The sequence below is a fragment of the Rhododendron vialii genome, chromosome 3a, assembly GCF_030253575.1.
Source record: "Rhododendron vialii isolate Sample 1 chromosome 3a, ASM3025357v1".
NCBI lineage: Eukaryota > Viridiplantae > Streptophyta > Magnoliopsida > Ericales > Ericaceae > Rhododendron > Rhododendron vialii.
Genome location: NC_080559.1, coordinates 28,900,766 through 28,923,341, shown reverse-complemented (window position 1 = coordinate 28,923,341; position 22,576 = coordinate 28,900,766). Strand labels below are relative to the sequence as shown.

General features: G+C 37.9%; 3 protein-coding genes across 3 annotated transcripts; 1 reads left to right on the top strand and 2 right to left on the bottom strand.

Annotated features, from left to right (window-relative positions):
- Positions 1-93: 93 nt before the first annotated feature.
- Positions 94-4,127, bottom strand: LOC131319658 (heat shock protein 83). The gene is made up of 4 exons (XM_058350026.1): positions 3,719-4,127; positions 3,463-3,604; positions 2,646-2,926; positions 94-1,890 (listed from the first exon to the last, which is right to left on the bottom strand). Exons 1-4 carry the CDS (start codon positions 3,854-3,856, stop codon positions 334-336), a joined length of 2,118 nt encoding a protein of 705 aa, XP_058206009.1. The 5' UTR covers positions 3,857-4,127; the 3' UTR covers positions 94-333.
- Positions 4,128-8,127: 4,000 nt separating this feature from the next.
- Positions 8,128-13,608, top strand: LOC131319657 (probable serine/threonine-protein kinase At1g01540). The gene is made up of 7 exons (XM_058350025.1): positions 8,128-8,842; positions 12,138-12,239; positions 12,352-12,474; positions 12,587-12,757; positions 12,858-12,990; positions 13,075-13,287; positions 13,397-13,608. Exons 1-7 carry the CDS (start codon positions 8,310-8,312, stop codon positions 13,415-13,417), a joined length of 1,296 nt encoding a protein of 431 aa, XP_058206008.1. The 5' UTR covers positions 8,128-8,309; the 3' UTR covers positions 13,418-13,608.
- A 1,772-nt stretch (positions 13,609-15,380) lies between these two features.
- LOC131319656 (probable polygalacturonase) lies at positions 15,381-18,759 on the bottom strand. The gene is made up of 6 exons (XM_058350024.1): positions 18,609-18,759; positions 17,398-17,730; positions 16,946-17,066; positions 16,639-16,813; positions 16,442-16,512; positions 15,381-16,178 (listed from the first exon to the last, which is right to left on the bottom strand). Exons 1-6 carry the CDS (start codon positions 18,639-18,641, stop codon positions 15,466-15,468), a joined length of 1,446 nt encoding a protein of 481 aa, XP_058206007.1. The 5' UTR covers positions 18,642-18,759; the 3' UTR covers positions 15,381-15,465.
- Between the last annotated feature and the right edge of the window lie 3,817 nt (positions 18,760-22,576).

Genomic DNA, 22,576 nt, shown 5'->3' with positions numbered 1-22,576 from the left:
ACTCAAAATGGGGGTCCAAAACCGAACTGGGTTGTTAAGCCAATTTCGATGACTTCAGAATTGGCTGAGGCAAACCAATGGAAGCCCAAAACCAAGACTCAATACATACTATTTCATTATGATCCCAAGTGGACAATCCAGTGACTTACATCCACACAGGACTCAAACCCAAAAAGGAACACAAGACTGGACCATCAGAGGGAGGAATTCTCCTCCCAGACACACAAAACTTTTGTCAAGAGACTCGAGACAATTACAACTGCTAGTTATCAACAACTCATACCCTTTGTACCAGAAAAGAAAAAACCCAACTTCTCTTACCCTCAACTAGCCTCAGTCCACTTCCTCCATTTTGCTCTCCTCATTTCCCTCCTCCTCCAAAGCAGGCATGTCGGCATCATCCTCGGCTCCCTCATCCTCATCAATGCTCAGACCCAATTTCAGCATCCTGTGAATCCTCGCTGCAAATGTATTGGGATCATCAAGGCTGAACCCAGAAGTGAGCAGAGCCGTCTCAAACAGCAGCAGCACAAGATCTTTCACCGACTTGTCGTTCTTGTCGATCTCAGCTCTCTTCCTCAGCTCCTCCATGATTCCATTATCTGGGTTGATCTCCATTGTTTTCTTGCTCGACATGTAGGACCCCATGCTACTGTCCCTCAGCGCCTGAGCCTTCATGATCCTCTCCATATTCGCAGTCCAACCATACTCCCCAGTCACCAAACAGCAAGGGGAATCCACAATCCTATCAGAAACCACCACTTTCTCCACCCTGTCTCCAAGAATGTCCTTCATTGTCTTGCAGAGATTCTCAAACGATTTCTTCTTCTCCTCCTTTTTCTTTTTCTCTTCCTCCGTCTCATCATCAAGTTTCAAACCCTCCTTTGTTACAGAAACAAGCTTCTTCCCATCATACTCCTTCAATTGCCCAACAGCATACTCATCTATGGCATCAACCATGAAAAGTACTTCATACCCTTTCTTCTTGAGTCTCTCCAAGAATGGGGAGTTCTCTACAGCTTTCTTGCTTTCACCGGTGATGTAATAGATATCTTTCTGACCCTCCTTCATCCTTGTGACATAATCCTTCAAGCTAGTCAATTCATCACCGCTCTTGGTTGAGTGATACCGGAGCAAATCAGCCAATTTCGCCCTGTTTTGGCTATCCTCATGGATACCCAACTTCAAATTCTTTGAAAAAGCTTCGTAGAACTTGTTGTAATCCTCTTTGTTCTCTGCAATCTCGTTGAACATCTCGATACATTTCTTCACCAGGTTCTTTCTAATCACCTTGAGAATCTTGTTTTGCTGCAGCATCTCACGAGAGATGTTGAGTGGCAAGTCATCAGAGTCTACTACACCCTTGACAAATCCAAGGTACTCCGAAATTAGCTCTTCACAATTGTCCATAATGAAGACTCTCCGAACATAGAGCTTGATGTTGTTCATCTTCTTTCGGGTGTCAAATAAATCGAAAGGAGCTCTCTTCGGGATGAAGAGAATGGCTTTGAATTCGAGCTGCCCTTCGACAGAGAAGTGTTTGACAGCAAGGTGCTCTTCCCAGTCATTTGTCAAGCTCTTGTAGAAGGCGGCGTATTCCTCCTTGGTAATTTCCTCTGGCTTGCGAAGCCAGATGGGTTTCTGCTTGTTGATAAGTTGCCACTCATGGGTAACCTCTTTGACCTTCTTCTTCTTCGGCTTGTCCTTCTCTTTCTCCTCATCAACCTCTTCAATTTCACCCTCTGCTTCTTCCTTCTTTGGCTCATCGTCTTCATCATCGCTAATTTCCTTCTCTGTTGTTTTTTCAGTCCAGAGGTAGATGGGGTAGCTGATGAATTCGGAGTGCTTCTTTACAAGGTCTTTGATCCTCCTCTCTTCCAAGTACTCCAACTGAAGAAACAGATTATAAAGTCAGCAACAGAAACAACACATTGAATGCCTAAAAATACTGCAAATATTCACAGCAATTCCCTCCTAAGTTGCAGGCAAGTTAGATGAAAACTAAATTTCTCGTTGTCCCAGAACCAAATAGCCAATCTCAAAACTTTCAAGTTATGCATCTCCAGTTCACCTTCCAAAATTAATCAATGCCTTAAATAGCAAGTCCGAATAACTGCCTAACTGGTTGCAGATCAGACTAGGAGTACTATTTCTCCCTGTTGTATTTTTCTGCACCTTTGTGAAGTGTTTTCTTCTTCCTCGGGGCTACGCACCCTTTAGAGACTAGAGTTATGTTTCCGCAAAAACATCACCGACTTCATTTATAACCGTTTCCATTAATTAAAGCTACTCATTCGCTAAAATCTCCACTGCCAACTCATTTGTTAGAAACTCTACTGCCTATATCTTAATTGACAATATTCCCAAATTATACGTATGGTTTGTTGTTCAAGTATGCACTAATTGATTTTGAATCCCGCGGTACATTAAAGCGATGGTAGCTCTTATCTACTCATGTAATGTAATGGAATCCCTACATAAATGCTTCTTGGATCTAAGTTATGATATCTAAATTATGATGTTCCAAAAAATGGAATATATGAGCATACCAAAAAAAAATTAATGCATCTCAATTTTCCATCTAATTATCCCATCTCCACGACTTATAATCAACCAAACATTAACTCATTGGGTAGTCTAGTTACCTGATCTTCCTTGAGGAAGAGGGTGATTTTGGTTCCTCTGCCAAGCTGCTCACCATTGACATCCCTTGTGATGGTGAATGAGCCACCAGCTTGTGATTCCCAAATGTATTGCTCATCATCGTTGTGCTTTGACGTCACAATCACCTTCTCCGCAACAAGATACGCCGAGTAAAACCCAACACCAAATTGCCCAATCATGCTCACGTCAGCCCCGGCCTGCAATGCCTCCATAAATTCTTTGGTCCCAGACCTCGCAATTGTCCCCAGATTGTTAACCAAATCTGGCAAAACAACCACCCAAAATACATTAGCATCAACCCCTCCACAACAACCAAAACAACTATCCGTCACCAGTTTTGATCAATTATTTCTTCTATTAGATGTCCCATAATTCTCTTTTAACCAGGCGAGCAAAACAAATGAATCATTGCTTTTTTAGCCTCCCCTTACTCTAACTAAGTCCCCAAAGTAAAGGAGAAAAATATGCTCAAGTACCCCCCCCAAAAAAATTGCACTGTAAGAAGAAAAATAATTCTATTTATGTACTGCGTATTTTAGGAGTTATGATCGTTACTATTTCAATCGTTGAATTCAGGAACAAACCTTTTGAGGTTAGTGACGAAGGGAGTACATAGAAAAAGAAAAATCAATTCAAATAAACCGAAGTTTCTCCTATCGATCATATGAAGAATTAGGCCAAAATTAAGATACAATACTGGTGGAAAAAAAAACTTGTACAGTTCAGTTGTTCCGCGTATAGATTCTTTTATTTCTGTGCAAATTGGCAGGGAACGAGGATTGGATTGGTGGTACTAACCTGCTTTGGTCATCCCAATACCGCTGTCAATTATAGAGAGAGTCTTGTTGGTTTTGTCAGGGACGATCCTGATGAATAGCTCCGGCTGGCCATCGAGTTTGCTCTTGTCCGTCAAGCTCTCGAATCGGATCTTATCCAGCGCCTACACCAAAAACCAAAAAACCCCAATTGAGTGTCACAAACAACAGAACAGAAGTATGCACACACATATAACTATACATCAACGAGTGGAATAGGAGTTGGAATCGGTACTTACGTCAGAGGCATTGCTAATGAGTTCACGGAGGAATATCTCCTTGTTGCTGTAGAAGGTGTTGATGATTAGGCTCAGAAGCTGGTTGATTTCGGCCTGGAAGGCGAAGGTCTCAGCGTCTGCCATCTGAACGTCCGCCATCGAGGAATCTTAGACAGATGAATGCTTCGGAGAGAGAAACAAGTGCAAAGATATATGTAGAGAGAGAGAGAGAGAGAGGGATTTGTGATTGGAGAATGCGATCGCACTGGTACTTGGATTACGAATTGATGCTGGGTTGTTCTTCGCGTGGAGAAGACGATGGGTATATATAGTGGAGGGGAAGCGTTCCAGGACCTTCTGTTAGCCAACAAAACAGGGGCGGGAGCCTCTGCTTCTGGAGGCTTCTACCTTCGTCTGGATATTTTCGATTTTCCTGTTTTTCTTTTTTTAAAATTGCTTTGGGCTTTTTTGAATCTTTCAAGGGGGGATTTGGGATTTCCATTGGTTTTTTTTTTTTTTTTATCCGCGATTTCTATTGGTTCACCAAGGGTAGATGACATGAGCTGACAGATTTTCAGCAGCCAGTGCGACGTCGTTTAGTGTGTCAATTCTTTTTGGGTACAAATACAATCGAGATTGAGTGGTGCTACGGTTCCCGACGGAGGAATCCAACCGGAATCCCGATGGTCCGCCAGGCCACTCCGACCGCCGGAAGGCTGATCGGAGCCGTTCAAAAATTTTATAAAAAAAAACTGAGTGGACCTACGCAAGAATCAACGGCATCCAACGTGTGTACGTGGCCGATCCAAACACTCCATTTTTTATCTACACACGTCGGATGCCCGTTGATTTCCAATGGGCCCACTCGATTTTGTTTTTTAGAATTTTTGAACGACTCGAATCAGCCGTCCGGTGATCGGAGTGGGCTCGACGGGCGGTCGGGAATCCGGTCAGGATTTCCCCGTCGGGACCTCAGACTTGCCGTGGTAGAAGTAAAATGTACCCAATCCTGTCCAGTACGGACTTTACTTTTGGGATTTTGTTTTTTTATTTAAATTTTTTTCGCGTTAATTTTGCACCTTATTTTTTTGGTTGACAAGACGAATCAAAAAAGTATTTTTTTTTACTTTTACCCAAATAAATTGGAAAATAATCACTTTTCAGCAAAAAAATGCTTATTTTCTAAAATATTTGGGTAAAGATAAAATTTTGTTACTTTTTCGATTCGTCTTGAGTCGAAACAATAATCTATAAAAATTTGGGGCAAAATTTACAAACGCGAAAAAAATTTGAATAAGAATAGAAAGTGTTAAAAGTTTAGCGAAACAGGGTCTAACCATAAGGGTCTTATTTTAAATTTTTTTTATAGGACTAGAGGGTCTTATTTGGCACATTGTGTTGAGATTCGTAAGTTACATAATTTGCATGCACGTGTGTGAGTGCAAGCGTACTTGAAAGTATTTTTGAATCACATGTCATGCTACTGAAATTCGCGAGTGCGAGAATTAAGAACGCGAATACAATGTGAAGATTGAGAGCAAAAGCGCGGAGCGTTTCGAGGATTATGTAACTATAAGATAAGTGGAATTATTTACTCTAGTATTCGCAGTTATGGGGAAAAAATTGTATGCATTCCAGAAATATTTTCGATTGAAATCTGGAACGTTCTGGGAGTAGAACCGTTAAAAGGGTATTAGCAAGCTTTGCACGTGCTGCCTATGCACGAGTGATGCTTCTATGATCACAGCTTGTCATGCAGCGCAGCATCCATTGGCACGCTAATGGAGTACTAGTGTTGATTTTCAAAAATTCAAAATTGTGAAAATCATTTTGAAGCTGTGTTTGGATGGCCGAAAATTTGAAGATAAATGACAATATAAGTATCGTGAATGAAATACCTATTATTTTTATATCTGAAGTGATTTCATTCTAATGTTTTGAATAAATACAATAATTTTGTTAAGAAAATAATTATTAGGAATACTGATTAGAGTAACACTTTCTTATCTTAGGGAGATTGATACAAGGATCTTTGGTTTACTACAGGATACGGGAGGGATAATGTGATTCTACATTGATTTGTCATTTGCAATAATGTATATTCTTATTCCGACGTATTCCAAACGATAAGATAGATGCTAACCCCGTAGTTGAATAGGGCATAAAATGTGCATACACAATATTATCTAGAGAGATAGATTTTAGGTTGTGAAGTCAAAAACTTGAAATTGACATGAGGTTTTGTATGTCTAACCTTTAAAAATCATTTCATTTCTAGTCAAAATAGTAAAATTTGATTTTATAAGATGTCCTTGTGAGAAATTAAAAATAGTGAGGAGGTCAACTAACTCTACTTGTATCACTGTCCCTCGGACCTCGGACCTCGTGTCCCTGTAGCACCCTGAAAGGGCTGCAATTCGCAGCTACACAAAACACGGCCGTTTTGGCATGTTAAGGCAATCATTTGGCAAACAAATCACCCAGTTGAGATTCCCCACATCGACTCACTTTGGATCCCATGCAAATAATTCATGCCATTCGATATTTTTATTGTACTTGTTTAGAATCTTTTAGGGTTATAATTAATTTTTGTCTCCAAAACTCTCATAATTAAGTATTTGCTCTTAATTTGGGACCATTGTAGAGCAGAAACTTGATTATAAGAGCACTAGAAGAAAAAAAATTAAGTATGACCCTTTAGAATAAAATAATCAAAAAATAAGATTTTCGCACTGGTTCAAACGGATTGAAAATTAGAGCACTTACTTTATTAATGAAATTTTTTAATATATAAACTGTCTAAAAAAATCAAGTGCTCCAATTTTTAATCTGTTTAAACCAGTGCGAAAATCTATTTTTTTAATCATTTTATTCTAAAAGGTCCTACTTAATTTTTGTCTTTAAGGCTCTTATAATCAACTTTTTGTTTTATAGGGTTCCAAATAAATAGCAAATACTTAATTATGAGACTCTTACAAACAAAAATTAATTATAATCATTTACGATGAAATTAAAAAAAATATTCGCACTGCTTCAACCAAAATGAAATTTGGAGCACTTTAAAGTTATAACTAAACTTTCCAAGAATGTGACGTTACTTTGGTGACTTACATAGTGGAGGAATATTGGGTGTTGTGATAACTTAGTTCACGGAGAAGCCGTAAATAAGTTATTCTCGATCTATAAATGACCGATTAAGTTTATGTTTTTAATGATTGCTCTTCTGAACAAGCCGTTCAATATCTGTGGTTCAGATCAAGGTGATAGAGGGCACACAATTGTCTAAACTTTTTTCAAAGTTCATTCAATATTCAGAATCTTAAATTCTGAATAAAAATTAAAAGGTTAAATCAATTTTTTTGTAATTATATGATTAAGTTGGTTTTTTTATAATCACTCGAACAATTAGTTTAAACTTATTGACCATCACAAATAATTTGCGTGGAACCCCGAAATGAGTCCACACATTCGTTTGTACCCAAAACGATGTTGTTGATAATTTGGGGGATCTCAACTGGGTGGTTTGTTTGCCAAAACGGCCGTGCTTTGTCTAGCTGCAAATTGCAATCCTTTCAGGGCGCTGCAGGGACACGAGGTCCCTGTCCCTCCGCCCGTAATATTATTTGTTAAGATACTATCAACTATTTATCTTCTGTTTAAGATCTTTTTAATATTTGCAATATATTTTCAAAAAATTAATAATATCTTTTCCGTTCTTTAAAAAAACTCTCACATGACTACTTTTCCTACTATACAATCTTAGGAAAGATAATCATTTTGCTAAACACCTCAACTATGGGAGGTTTTGATGAAACTTTGAGGACTAGACAGGTCGTTTAGGCTTGAAACTAAAAAGTTTGTTTTTTTTTTTTTAAGATTTTAGATTCAAAATCTTTCGTATGCTAACTCTTACAGTGCCAGTTTCTACAGGAAAACTTTAATCGAATTCCCCGCTAATAATGATGGAATCAAATCCAAAGAGTTGTTGAAAAGTCAATTTAATCATCCAAAATCTTCGGTCTCTCATTTTTTAAGAAAAAAGTTAGGCTCGGAAGTAAAACAAAAATAACCACATAGATAGATCAGTCAAGAAGAGAGGTTTAGCCCAATGAGATTGGCTTGGTGACTGGATCTAAGATTTAGAAATTTACTTTCTTTTAAGATCTTAAAATATCAAAATCTCGCATGTGCTATCAAATACTTTGAGCACTATACATGTCCATACGGAGTAATTCTATTGATTTGAATTGATTATTACAACTTCAATTCCATCATTTGGGCCTCACAATTAGACTCACGCGATTAGCACGTGATCTCGGGTCAATGCGAGGAAGTCAGCTGTCAAGAAGCCCCACCCTTACTAAAGTAGCGGCAATCCTTTGGTTGTACACCAACCCAGAGTGGTCGCTTCCACACCTTATCAAGACTCCATTCCCTCTACTCACGGTTTTCAGTTGCTCTGCCCAGATTCGAAATCGAAACAGAATGAGTCCTGATAGGATCATAGGACTACACTTATAACACTTCTTCCAGCTCTCTCCCTATCGAAAGCCAAAACCCCATTCCAAATCAGTCTATCTCCTCGAACCCTGATAGATCATTCCTTCTAGTTATGTCAGCAGGCACGGCCTCTCTCCCTCACCAGCTCACAAATCACACCTCTTTCTTCGGCATCAAACTATGGATCACAATTCTCATCTGCACTCTCCTAATCATCGTTCTGATTCTTCTTGTTCTTCTCTCCCTCTACTTCTCCTCTTGCCGCCGCCGCCGCAAGAAGCCCAGCAGGATCCATTTCACCACCCTAAAATCCGCGATTTCCAAGAACCCGCATTCCTCTCTCAGCCCTCTGGATAGGAGGCTATTGTCGCGGAACGGCAGGGAGATCGAATTGGGCATCGGGCAGCAGGAGAGAAGAAATGGCCCGTGGCCGACTCCGGATTTGGAGTCGGCGGCTAGTAGGTACTCGTGCAGGGTTTCGGACGCAAAGGTGGGGTACCAGTGGTATACGGCAAGGGAAATTGAAGTGGCTACGAATGGCTTTGCTGATGAGAATGTGATTGGGAGCGGAGATTTTGGGATCGTTTATCGCGGTGTTCTGTTTGACGGCATGCGGGTAGCGGTGAAGAAATTGTTGCATGACAGGTAATTGTATGTGTGTCAATATGTGTGTATCTGGTTGAACTTGCCGCTATTGATCATCTCTACAGATTCAACACTAGAATATTCTTTCAGCAGATCTTGATTATTCACCAACGAATAATTTTCTTTGATCAGATCTTCGTGAATCAGATAATCCCCCTCGTAAACCGTCTGGATCGATGCCATTATGTCATCTCTTTTGTGTGTGCTTACTCCTAGAATGTGAGTCCCTAGGGCTATTTATAAGAGGAGAGGTTTTATTTGCACTTGTTGAAAGATCATCACGGCCTCTCTTGAATCCTCCGGAGTCTACCGGATCTCTTCGGAAACTTCCGGGCTATTCCGGGAGCATCTAGACTTCACTAGAAAGTTCTGAAAACCTCCAGACTTTGCTAGAGTCTCCTGGACGCTTCCAAGATATTTTGGAATATTATAGTAGAACATACTAGATGCCTCCGGGTTCTACTAGAACCTTCCGGATTAGGATGGTATCTTCCTAGCCTATTTGGACACTTCTAGAATCCTTGTTCTAGACTTGTACTTATATGTTCTAGACTTGTCCTTATAAACTTCTATTGGGCTCTATAAATAGGAGTGGTGACCTCATGTGTACGATGTAACAAAAGAGTGCAAGTGAAATAGTCCAAGTGAGAAAGGTGTCTAAAGTACTTAAGAGTTTGTGTTAAAAGTTGGTCTTCCTAGATTGTGTGGTGTTGTGTGTATACAAATCTAGTGTACAAGTGTTTGTGATTAATAAAAGTACATTTACTTCTTGTGTTCAACTTTACAACACTATCCATAAAAGAGGGATGTTGTTTTGTGTTTGGTGGTAGAGGACTGTGATTGCGTGTTTAAACTTCAGTATATGTACGGAGTTCAAAACACACTTTACATCATTTTCTCAATAAACTCGATTGGGGTAATTCTATTCATCTTGATTTATATATAGCTTATTCTCCATTTCACTTTGCTTGGTAGTTGGTATGCAATTGCATTTTAAGGCCTTATTTGGTAACAGTGATAGATTGATGAGATTTGTATGGAAATGAGATTACAATTGAGATTGGTAATGAGTATGTTTGTTTGAGATGGTATTAGGTGACGAGATTATTAATATCGTGTTTATTTCACATGGGATGAGATTTAATTGATAGTTTAATTTTCGTTTTTGCCTCTCCCCCACAAAATAAAACAACACACGCACACAGAAAAATAAAAGATACAACACCCACAAGAAAAAACCAGCACACACGCACACACACTTCCCCTCTCTCTCTTTCTCTCTCAGCCCACACACACCCACACCACACAGAAAAATCCAACCAAACGGAGATTACGAAGACGATAACGATGAAGACAATGACCCAACCAAGCTCATAATCAAGGTCTCTCTCTCTGCACATATACATACATATTTTTTTTATGAGTTTTGTGGTGGTGATCTTTTTCTTCGGTGGTGATGGTGGTGGTGATTGATCTATTTCTCCGGTGGCAATTTTGTCTTTCTACTTCATAAGACCTAGGATTGGATTATGAATAACAAGTCCATATGGGTATTAGCAATATCCCATTCAGGGGGCTTGCTTGCTCATCTATGAGATTTACAGTCCGGAGGGATTTTGTGTTATCAAATGAGGGTTTCCCAATCCGGAGGGACTGTTAGTCCAATCCCAAGGCCAAATCAGGTTAACAAACGGGGCCTAAGAGAACCATTCATCTTGTGATATACGCTCAGCTTATGCCCACGTCAACTAGCTAGTTTCCTCCGTAGTTCGGTCAAAAATAAGTCATCCACGTCAAGACTATGAGTGTGTAAGAATAAATCCACCAACCAACTAACCGGAGGAAGTTGTGTTGAAACTATTATAACAAACAATATTACGAGCCTTATATATTTAGTTTTGTAGATCTCGTTTATATGCATGACTTTAGAGCTTTAAAAAAATTTCCAGACCAATGAATAGTCTCTTATTTTATGTGGGTTCTGACTCCATACTGGTTTCAACATGGCTTTCAATAACGAGTAGCACCTAATCTTGCTAATAACGAACGAGATTAAATTCCTTCTACTAGCGGCAGAAACTATGGATTTTCCACCACCATCATTTTGGACCACATGTTGCGTTAATTGCCAATCTGAACAGTTTATTTTGTAGGATCCGCAAAGTAGTATTCACATTCAAAAAATTAGCTTCACTGAATATCAATAGGTGTATCAATATTTAAATTTTGATTTATAAAACGGATGATCATGGACAGTTTAACTTGACAAGATCAATGTCCATTTTGTAAATTAAAATTGAACTTTTGATTGATCAATCGATATCTAATCAAGCTGATTTTTTATGTGAATATACTACCTCACCCTACAAAATGAACGATTCATATTATAACAATAAACGTATGGTAGGATCCACAATGGACGGCGGTAAAAAATCTGCCATTTCCATCGGCGGCGGAAAGAATTTAAATCTCGTAACTTATACCCTTTTAAAGCTTTCTAATTTCAGTAATTATTTGACGATCAACGTGTTTTTGTCATCTCACTATCACAGTACCACTTGTTGAAAAATAATTTCTTGGGGTACAAAACACTTTCCAACTGTAGCATAGTCCCAAAGTGCTGGTTTTTACCCAAAAAAAGTGCTATTATGATAATCTCGGTTTGGCGTATCCACAAACCTCTATAAAGGATGAGTAATTATTCAATATTAGTCCCGGACTACTACGTGGCATGTTCACGTGGTGCTTCCAACCAATTACGTAACGAAATTTTTACGGGTAGCATAGAGTCATCCTGTTTTAGCATTGTTAAAACAGAGCGGTTTTTCTGTTAAAAATGTCTAGGCATATAAATGAGAGCAATCTCTATAACTGTTAGATCACTTCATGTTAAATTTATCAGATCATTTCTTTTTTAAAAGACACAAAGAATATTCTTCTAATAAATTTATCCTTCTTTATCCTCACTTTTTAGGCAATGTATCTCAATGTAAAATAATGTTGCCTTATGTGATCAAATAGGAAAATATCTTAAAATGGTATTTGACACTTTGTGGAGATTACAACTATTCCGTAGAGCAGTTGGGTAGTGCAGACAATTTGTTTAAGTTAAGACTATAATACATTCTGACGTGTCTTTAGGCACAGATATCCGCTAGTACATAAACATTGCGGAGATGCTCTTAAATAACCTTGTTGACAAAATTATACTGAAGCACTTCATCCAACCTTTAGCAGATTTAGATAGTACTAGTTTATTTCAGATTTTACACATCAGTGAAATTGTTGAACCCAGTGGTAAAGCAGAGAACTTTGTAGCACAAGTGGAGGCAATTGGGTATGCTAGACACAGGAATCTGGTCAAGTTGCTAGGATACTCTACTGAAGGAGCTTTCAGGTACCATTTATTCAATCTCGTTTAATTTGTGTCTACATACCTAATATATTAGGCAGGCAATCTAAAACGCTTGATTTTATATCATCCTTTTTCTCTGTTTGTAAATATATAGGATGCTTGTGTACGAGTACGTGGACAATGGCAATCTTTCCCAGTGGCTTCATGGATGCATAAGACAACTTAGCCCTCTAACTTGGAAGATTCGGATGAACATTATCCAACCAACTGCAAAAGGGTTAGCTCGCTCTAGCTAAATCCTTCATTCGCTAGACTCATGTTGTTCTTACCATATATCCGATCAGATATTCGTTTTAAAATTGGGAGAGATTTGGTCTCTTTTTTTTCAGCTTGGCGTACCTGCATGAGGATATTGAACCCAAGGTTGTCCATCAGCACATTAAATCAAGCAACATTTTGCTCGATCACCAATGGAATCCTAAGATATCTGATCTTGGGGTCGCGCAAGTTTTAGGGTCAGATTGGAGCCATATTGCAACTTCTCCCTTGGGAATGTCTTGGTCAGTCCCAGACTCCCAATGCTCAAATTTAGCTACCTTGAGTTTCAACTAGGCATAATGTCTTCTCCGCTAACTAGCTTTCCCTTTTTTTTTTTGATAGTTACATAGCACCAGAATATACTTATACTCGTGTTTTCGATGAGAAGACTGATGTTTATAGCTTTGGGATACTTCTCATGGAGATTATAACTGGAAAGACCCCTGTAGAGGACTCCAGTGGAACAGAGACACAGGTTGCTATCTTTGATGCAATCAAATGCTTCTTTTTTCCTCTGCTTCATACCTAATGCAAGGCTAAAATGGATCTCCAATTGCAGGTATACTTGATAGACTGGTTGAAGTCTATGATTGCAGAGAAAACCTACGATAAAGTTGTGGATCCTAAGATGCCTCAAATGCCTCCATTGAAGGAACTAAAACGAATTCTCTTGATTGCTCTGAGATGTGTGGATCCTGATGTTGAAATTAGGCCGAGGATGGGTGATGTGATCCATATGCTCGAGCCACGGGACTTGCTACTTACTGATATTGTAAGATCAAATGGTTCTCCAAAGATCCCAAATATCATATCTAGCTTGCTAACGGTTTGTGATGCTTTTACCTTCAGCTCATCCATTAGTCTTCTTTCTTGAAATGCAGGACTGTTGCAGTAATCGTTAAACTTCTTGCACTAATTCCACAGGGGAAAGCAAAGAATTAGACACTTCGGATTTATGCTGATCATCACCAAAGTCAAGTAAAATCAAAAGTTCCAAGATTGTTTATGGCTATTTCTTCCTGTACATATAATACCTCATTGGTCTTATATATTAAGTTACTAGCAATACTTTCTAAACATAGTCTAAATGAAACCCCACTTTCCCGAAGGTTTTTTTGGATACAACGGTTCTTTTTAACGTCATCTCATATGAGGTGAGTCTCAGATATGTGTATGGTCCCACCTCATGTGAGAGGAGCATTATAAATAACCGTGAATTAGAAAAAAATTTCCTTCTCCAACAAAATCTACTTTTCAGAAATTTTCATTTTAAGAATAAGCTTTAAATATGGCCCATCTAACCAAGTTCATAAAATAGTCTAATACAACAAATGTTACCAAATCTATTTAATTCCGTTAGTTACATCCAGTGATAGCATAAGAGATATTAAGAATGTATAATCATACGGGATTCCAACTTGAATTCAATTTTTTGAACGTCCAATCACTCAAAAGTGACATCCTTATCGCTGACTTAGAAAAATAGAAAAACAAAATGGTTCCAAAATTACATATAACCAAGTAAAGAGTAGAGTTTGAAACTCTGTCGACCCAAAACGGTCCAACATAAAACTTGCAATTTTCAATCCCAGACAAATCATGAAACTCCAAATCATCTAAACCAACAGCTCAATTGTATTGAATAACAATTTTGTTCTCTTACCTATTAGTTAAAAAGAAAAGAATCTGATGCGAAGAATTACTATTGGCCACGAACTATTACTCATGGCTGCAAAATAGTACTCCTGGCTGCGAAAAATTGCTCTTGGCCGCATTTAATTACTTCTAGCCTCATCGAATTACTTCTAGCTGTAAAGAATTACTCATGCCACAAAGAATTACTCTTGGCTGCAAATTAAAGAATTGCTCTTGGCTGCATCTAATTGCACTTGGCCGCAAAGAATTGCGAGACCATAAAGTAATTCGATGCGGCTAAGTGCAACTAGGTGTGGCCAAGTGCAATTCGATGCAGCTAAATGCAATTTGATGCGGCCAAAAGTAATTCCTGGCCAAAAGCAATTCGATGCGGCCAGCAATTCAATGCGGCAAAAAGTAATTCGATGCGGCTAAGTGCAATTAAATGCGACCAAATGTAATTTGATGCGGCCAAAAGTAATTCTCGGCCAAGAGTAATTCTTTGTAGAGAGAGAGAGAGAGAGCGCGCGCACACGCTAAATGCATGTGTGAGAGAGAAAATAGTTTTGGATTCAAAATTGGAATCTGTTTTGGAAGTAACGTGTGAGGAAGAGAGCGACAACCTTAGATCACGGTAATCGTTTTTGATTGATAATTGTTAGGAAAGTAAGAAAAATTTGAAAATAAGAAATCAAAATAAGATTATAAAATATTAATTTTAGTTTTTCTTTCATTCTTCTTTCAAATATTCATTCTTTCCAAGTATATTTCTAATCTTATATTACCGGTAAATCTCAGCTATTAAAAAAAAATTATGTATAAATTCGGTGGTGCAAAATATAGAAAATTCAAAAGCCGGTGCTCCCTGTTATATAGATGTTACTTGAATCACCTTTCTTAATAGAGAGATCATTCGGATCTATATATTCACTTCTTTATTTTTGAACAGGAAATCAATTCATTTCTTCACACTTTGGGTGGCTTTATTTCATCAGAACCACGGTTCTAAATTTCAATCGTTGGATATTGATTCATACCACATACGTAAAGAGATTGGATCTTTGGTACTTTTATGTTCCTACGAACATCTTGTCTGACTTTGGTCAAACATGGTCATATTACCGATATTGATATGCTCAAAACTACATTTTCATGGGATTCTTACGTTTATATATTCCAATCTGTCTATTATCTCGTATCTCCATCACGGCCAATAAAATGTAGCATAAGTTATCAAGAGATCAAACTAGCAAAAGTTTCTCATTGCATTCAATTTTATTGTGAACCAATATGGTTTTAATCAAACAGCTACATCTCAGAAATATTTCCCACCAATGATAGAGCAAGTCTTCAACGGAACACTCTCAATAGGCAGCTTATCCTCTGGAAAATCACAGGCTTTCAAACTCCCAGGCTCCTTGTCCGGCAACAAACTACACGGCTGAGGACTCACTTTGCTCGTAACACCCTCGATGTCGCTACAATTCCAAGGCTTCTTCTTCGACAATTTCGAAATCCCAATGGTCACATTCGACATACAAATTCCCGTAAACGGGTCACCCTTAATCCCCTCCAACTTCGCAGCAATGGTAACGTTCTCGGCAACCGTATCCCTGAAATTAATGTTCTGGATGACGGGCAGAGCTTTGGGGTCGAACCCGTCGTCCGCGTGGGACCCGTAACTGCCCGTCATCCAGAAAACGTACTTCATGGTTTGCAAGGTCATACGTCGTACAAAGATGTCTTTCACGTAGGCCCCGCGTCCGGGTGCCGTCTTGATCCGGACCCCGGATTCGGAGCTGATGGCGGTGATGTCCTCAGCCCTGACGTTCTGGATGCCACCGGACATCTCGCTGCCCAGGGCGATGACGGCGCTGTCCGGGGAGATGCACGTGAGGCGGCGGATGACGAGTTGCTGGGTCGGCAGTCCGACTTTGATGCCGTACTCGTCCCACCCGCTCTTTACCGCTACGCAGTCATCGCCGGAGACTATGAAACAGTCTTCGATGCGGGTGTTCGTGCAGGAATCTGTTGAACCAAATCGGAGACGAGAAAATAGCATCAGTTTTGACATCACCCTCTTTTTCTTGACTTGTTTTCATTTTTCCCGTACTTTTTCAAAATTTTAAGGCATATTAAGTTTGATGTTTGTTTGATTTTTCTAATCGAGACGAATAAAACTTTTCATTGTTTGTCACTGATAAAATAGCATCAGTTTTGACATCACCCTCTTTCTCTTAGCGGAACAGGCCTAAATAGTCATAAGATTATATAGAAAGGAGAATCTTTACCTGGGTTAATTCCATCAGTGTTGGGAGAATCAACCGGGGCAAGGATTGTCAGCCCTTGGATTATAATATCGCTGGTTTGATCAAATCAAAAGGCCACAATTAGTGATTATAAATTGGGCTGTTACTGTGTGCAAAACAAAAATGATACACACAATTAAACACAGTTGGGGATCCAGAAATGATCAAATTAAAATTACCTGGAATAAACGGGATGGACGTGCCAAGATGGAGAGTTTACCAATGTGAGATTGGATATTTGAATTTGTTTTGAATACAGGATCTCGATAAGGTAGGGCCGGGTGTATTTCAGCTTATCGGCGCGGAATTTGACCCACCAGGGTGAGCCCTGTCCGTCGATCGTGCCATTTCCACCTAATCATCATCAAATCCAAAAATTACAATATTTTCATCGAATTATTTCAATCTCTCTGTGTATATATGGTAGCGTCATACACACACAGAACTAATTGGTGAAGATATCCGATCGATACTCGATATAATTACCTGTAATAACGACATCGACGAGATTTATTCCAAAAATTAGACTGATGTAGCGTCCGCCAGGAGCATCTCTTCCTCTCCCATACGAAGGCAATGGCTCAATAAGAGGAAACTCGGATTCATCCTGATCAACCAAGTAATCATGTCAAATATGGGAATACTAAATTAATTTTAGGAGCAAATCATCAACTGGGTGCCTAATTAAGGAATAATTAGAAAAGGAATTTTCCCTTTAAATCTCCTTACATACAAAATTAATAACAAACATAAGCAGCGATTTTTAAAACGAGGAACAATTCTTTTTTTCTTTTTTTTTGTTCGAAGGTGTCCGGGCAAGTTTACACGGACTTATCTATCAATTTAATCGTACGCGCAAGTTGCACATATATGGAAATTATCTTGGTCTTTTAATTCAATTTCTTTGACATGACGGGATCGAAAATAATAAAAATTACCTGGGAAGCAAGAATAACGGCTTTCTCGTGGATATAGAGAGTGAAATGGCTGGTGAGATTGAAGCTTCCGGTGAGCCATCTTCCGGGGGGCACAATGAGCTGCGCTCCACCGTCTGACGCGTACTGGCTTAGGTGGTTGATGGCGGATTGAAAGGCCTTGGTGTTGGATGTTTTTCCATCTCCCTTGCCTCCGAAATCCGTCAAAACTGCGCTGTGCTTGCGGCAGTTTATTGCTTGGAAATTGCACAATGGCGTGGGCCGATGTTTCCTGGATTCTACCACTCTTGAATTTGCTAGAGCCAGGGTGAGAAATACCAAAGCGATCTCGATAATCTGGTTGATCCAGGAAAGTAGAAATAAGTTTGAGTTACAAAAATTGAACCAAAAACCAAGGAAAATTCTATTTAACAATCAGTTTTTTGTTAGGTTTCTCAGAACCGATTTGAGACACCTAGTTTGGTTTTTTTTTTTGAAAGGCAAAAAAGTTTTATTTATGTTTGAAATTGTTAAAAAAAAAAACAAAAGGACAACGAGAACAACATCATATTCCTAACAAAGTTAAAGATTAATTTTTTGCTTGGTCCGAGACCCAAACCCTCGATTGGCAAGAAACCAACCGAAGACACCCGAAAGGCATTAATCCCACACCAAAAAGGCCGAGGCCCGAACACCTAATGGATTAAGCCCAAACCCAGATAAAATAAAAAACCCTAAACTTTAAAGTTTAAACCAACCGAAGACACCTAGTTTGGTTGACAGATTTAAGAAACTCTTTACCTAAGGGTTTTTCGGGGAAAAGAAAAACTTCCATTGTAGAGGAAACACTAAAAGGTAAGGCTCTAATTCTATAGTACTCCAAAACCACATTACTCGAAGATAAATGATATGAAAACAATGGATTCCGTTAGGATTTTTGGGTTTTTCCTTGTTTTGTCTTTATTTAAAAAAAATTGCGTTTGTCAATTTTGAACCTAACTTTTGTGAATTATTAATTCGTCACGTCAAGACGAATCGAAAGTTAAAAATTATGACTTTCACTTAAAAATTTTGAAAAAAATCCCAAAAAGCTCTTAGCGGAATTTAACCGTATACATTGTTTTGACAAGTTCTCTGAAGAGCCAATTATGAAAAGATTAAAAAAACCGAAAAGGTATATTAAACTTTGAGAGAAGATTTACCAACATGAATTGAGTTAGAAGAAGAGGACTTACATTCGATATTCTGGTTCTTTGAAACAATTCCATTGTCGCGGTTCTTTGGTTTGCCAGAGAGAGATTGAGATCAGAGAGGGAGAGATTGAGAGAGCTTAAGATTGCATGGAGAGAGATGACTGGAACACGTCCATATTTAAGGACACAATAGTGCCCCTGAAATCATGGGGAAGATCATGGCAATTACCTAACCTGGCATGGTTAATTTTGAAACTTCTAAAATTGCTCCATGTAACGGTTTTTAATACTTAAGGAAATGACTTCATGACCCTCACGGTTCTGTAGCTCGCTAATTTACTGCTACGAGGGTGAAACCCGCTTCGATCAATGTATTTTGTACGAAAACTTTTTATTGTGATACGAACCGTTCAATTTGTACAGTTCGCTCAACACCATAATCAATCAAACATTGATAACCTCGTGATCAAAATAAGTTTGCCTTGCCATTCATATTTTAAAAATATACCGACCATCTATTTTTTTATTTATTTATAACAAATGAAATGATATGCCACTAGAAGTCAATAATGTCCGATCAATTTAAGTTTCGTTGCTGAATTATCTACTTAAAGAACTCTACATATTGAACAGTTTAGATAACGAGAATGAAATATCACTAAAGCCCGCCAAAACTCATTAGATCCCGTAGTGGCACACACTAAATTATCTTTTCTCCCTCCAAAAGAGTAAAAGAAATAGAGAGAGATAAAAATAAATGACGCGTGAGTTGAGTGCCGTAGAAGGGCATATCTCATTCCCCATGAAAAATGAACGGTGATCTCATCCTGGCATGGAGCATGGGCCCTACTTTCGCTGAGATCAACGGTTGCGACTAACCAATTTTCCATTTTTGACTTCTACTGCAGGTAGGACGTGGGACAGATTTTCTTTTCTAAATGAAACTGGTGTATATTAAATGGAAAATCACAATACTTCGCGTCTCTCAAGCTTAAGAAACCAATGGCGGAGTCAGGATTTCATTTTGGAAGGGACTTAATTTCCTTCCATTCATGCGTACAAAGTTACAACGAGTTTTACAACACTGTTACACTATTTGTGTTTTTCTTCCTTTCCAAAATCATACTAATTTTTTAGATTGACAATAAAGCACTTTCACTAATTGTTTTAGTATTTTTTTTTTTGCACTCATGTAAAGAAAAGCAACACGATCTTGAAATTGTTGCCAAAAAAAAGAGAAAAGCAAACTATAATGCACAAAATCATTTATTATTTTTTTGTAAAAAAAATTACACAATTTCCATGAAACGAGTATGGGACAGAAGGAGTACACAAAATTGAGCTCGTACAATCCTATAATCTCTGTCAGCAAAAAAAATAGAAAAAAAGCCCTATCTTCTCCATTGCCGTTGAAAAAGTGAAATTAGTCGAGGTTTGCGTAAGCTGGCCCGAACATCCGATTATAAAAAAAAAAGTGAAATAAATGCTTTAAGACTTTCAAAATTACATATGCAGGAAGACCCAATTTAGGTTGGGGTCAAACATGACAACTGAACTTCCAATATTGTACTCCAACCTCAGTTACTAATACTAATTGGATTGACTCTGCAAAATATAAGTAAATCTTTGACTGAATATCTCAAATGCACTTTCTGATGTTTTAGGGTAACTACTCTCCATTCTCATAAAAAGATAATCCTTGCGGGAAAGGAAACGAAGTAAGTCTTTTCATTAATGGCTGATAGGTATATATTTCCATATATATTTGAACCCAAAAAGTCAATGGGAAAATCAATGATCACTGCCATTTTGGCTAAATAATCCAAATGGATTAGTTTGTCCTTTTTCATAAAGATTTACATTTGTTAATTTTGCATCTTTTTTTTTTTTAATTATTATTTCGTCATGACGAGAAAAATTTAAAAAGTTAAAAATTAACATTGAAACCCAAATTTTTTTTGAATAAAGATGAAAATAAGCCGCTTATTGGCTTATTATTTCAACAGATTATGGATCGAAGTGTTTTTTTTTTTTATCTTGGATCGAAGTATTATTGCCAATGAGAGAGAGAGAGAGAGAGAAAGAGAGATATTATGGGTCGAAGGATGGGTTCCAGAACTCAAAAAAAGTCCTTATTTTTTAAGACGGCAATTTCAAGCTAAAAAATGAGTGGTTTATTGAAATCTAAAAATATGCACTATGAATCTTATTTGAAAGATCTCAATTTATACGATGCAAAAAAAATTGAAAAATTATTTTTCATTTACATTATTTTTGAGTTTGAAAATATGAAATAAGCTGCTTATTTTTTAAGAATGTTTCAGGAACGGGGCCGAAGTACTATTGGACTACACGCACAATAAATAGTTTGAAATAATTAGCCAATCACGAGCGTACAATTAAACTTTGGGATAAATGGAGCAAAATTTGGTGGCAAATCAAAATTTTCTTCGTTTGCTATAAGACTAGCAATCCCCAGGCATACGTACGGGACTCTCAATGAGAGTTGAATGCAAACAAAAAATTAAGTACCGTAAGAGATTAAATTTCTTTTGCTGAAATACAATGAATTCAAGAAAAACATATAGCAATTTTCCTGATTCTCGAATACGAAACGGACTAAAAAATAATCGTCTGTAGCAAATACCGAATGAATATAAACTAACTGAAAAATAATTGTCATGCCATGCATATATGCGTTACAATTGACCTTCAGGGCAATAAACGAGAGAGACCTCTCTCCTATTTGGCTTGTTACCCAGATGTTATGTGCTTATGTTGATCTCTAAAAATCATTCATGCCTGTTATTCTGTCAGAAAATATGTATGCATTACTTATCCGAGACCTTTAATCGTCAAAACTATTGTTTTGGAAAATATTTTCACGTGCTAACCAAACACCGAAAAATAAAAATTTAAAGTTTATTTTCTGAAAAAACATTTTACATTGTAAAACATTTTACATCGAAACAAACGGCTACGTCTCAGTGATATGTTCCTCAGATTTGCCCATTCTTCCCTTCCCATCAACCAAACATTGGACATCCGTGTAAGTGACTACTATGCTCCATAGAGAATCAGGCAAGGCGGGAAATGGAGATGGAGAAAGGGTCATTTTTGCTTCTAACTTAGAAACTATGGCTTCTTGTTTTTTTTTTTTTTTTTAACAACGTTCAATAGTGCATCCGAGCCAGCTTAATTACGCGTACACTAATCTCCTCTACAGTTTGGTCAAAGGCGGACCATCCATGGTTGGACTAGGGAATTCATAACAAATTTTACTTTCTTACGACCTGACCTGTTTAATTGCTTGAGAAACTAGGCTTTTACAAACATGCACATATGTTCGTTGAAACCACGTGACTTGATTATGTCGCCCTAATTTTGAAAAAAACAAAAAGATTACCTCACCCTTATGCTATTTATTCAGTCCATTTGGAGCATATGACACTCGTGTGGTACGTACATTGAGCCCCACTAACATCTACATTACAACATATCAAAACTGGCGATGTTTTGTTAAAGAACAAAAAAGAAAGAAAGATGAGGCGACGTTCTGATACAATACTACGTGGCCTCGCTCTAGAAGTATAGCATTTTTTGCAAATTGGAGTTGATGGAGTACAGTTGAAAGTGATTATCAAGCTCTAATAAGTTCTTAGAGCAAGTTTATCAGCTACTTCAAAGTAGCTTTATAGTTATTTTGGCTTACAATTAAAAGGGGGGAAAATACTCTTGCAGCAGAGAAGGAAAACAAGGAGGTATTTTGCCTCCATCTACAGTTGTAAGCTAAAAATAACTTACAACTGTTCATAAGCAATCCATTTTTTTATTTGTTCTCTCTCTCTCTCTTAATTAATATTATTTTAATAAAAAATAGGATAAATAGATTGTACTGGTATAGTGTTAAAAAAATATATCTAGGTAAAATGAAAAATATGCACTATTCAAAAGTTTTTTTAGCAAATAACTGATAAACTTGCTCTTAGAGGCATCTCGTTGACGTGGGT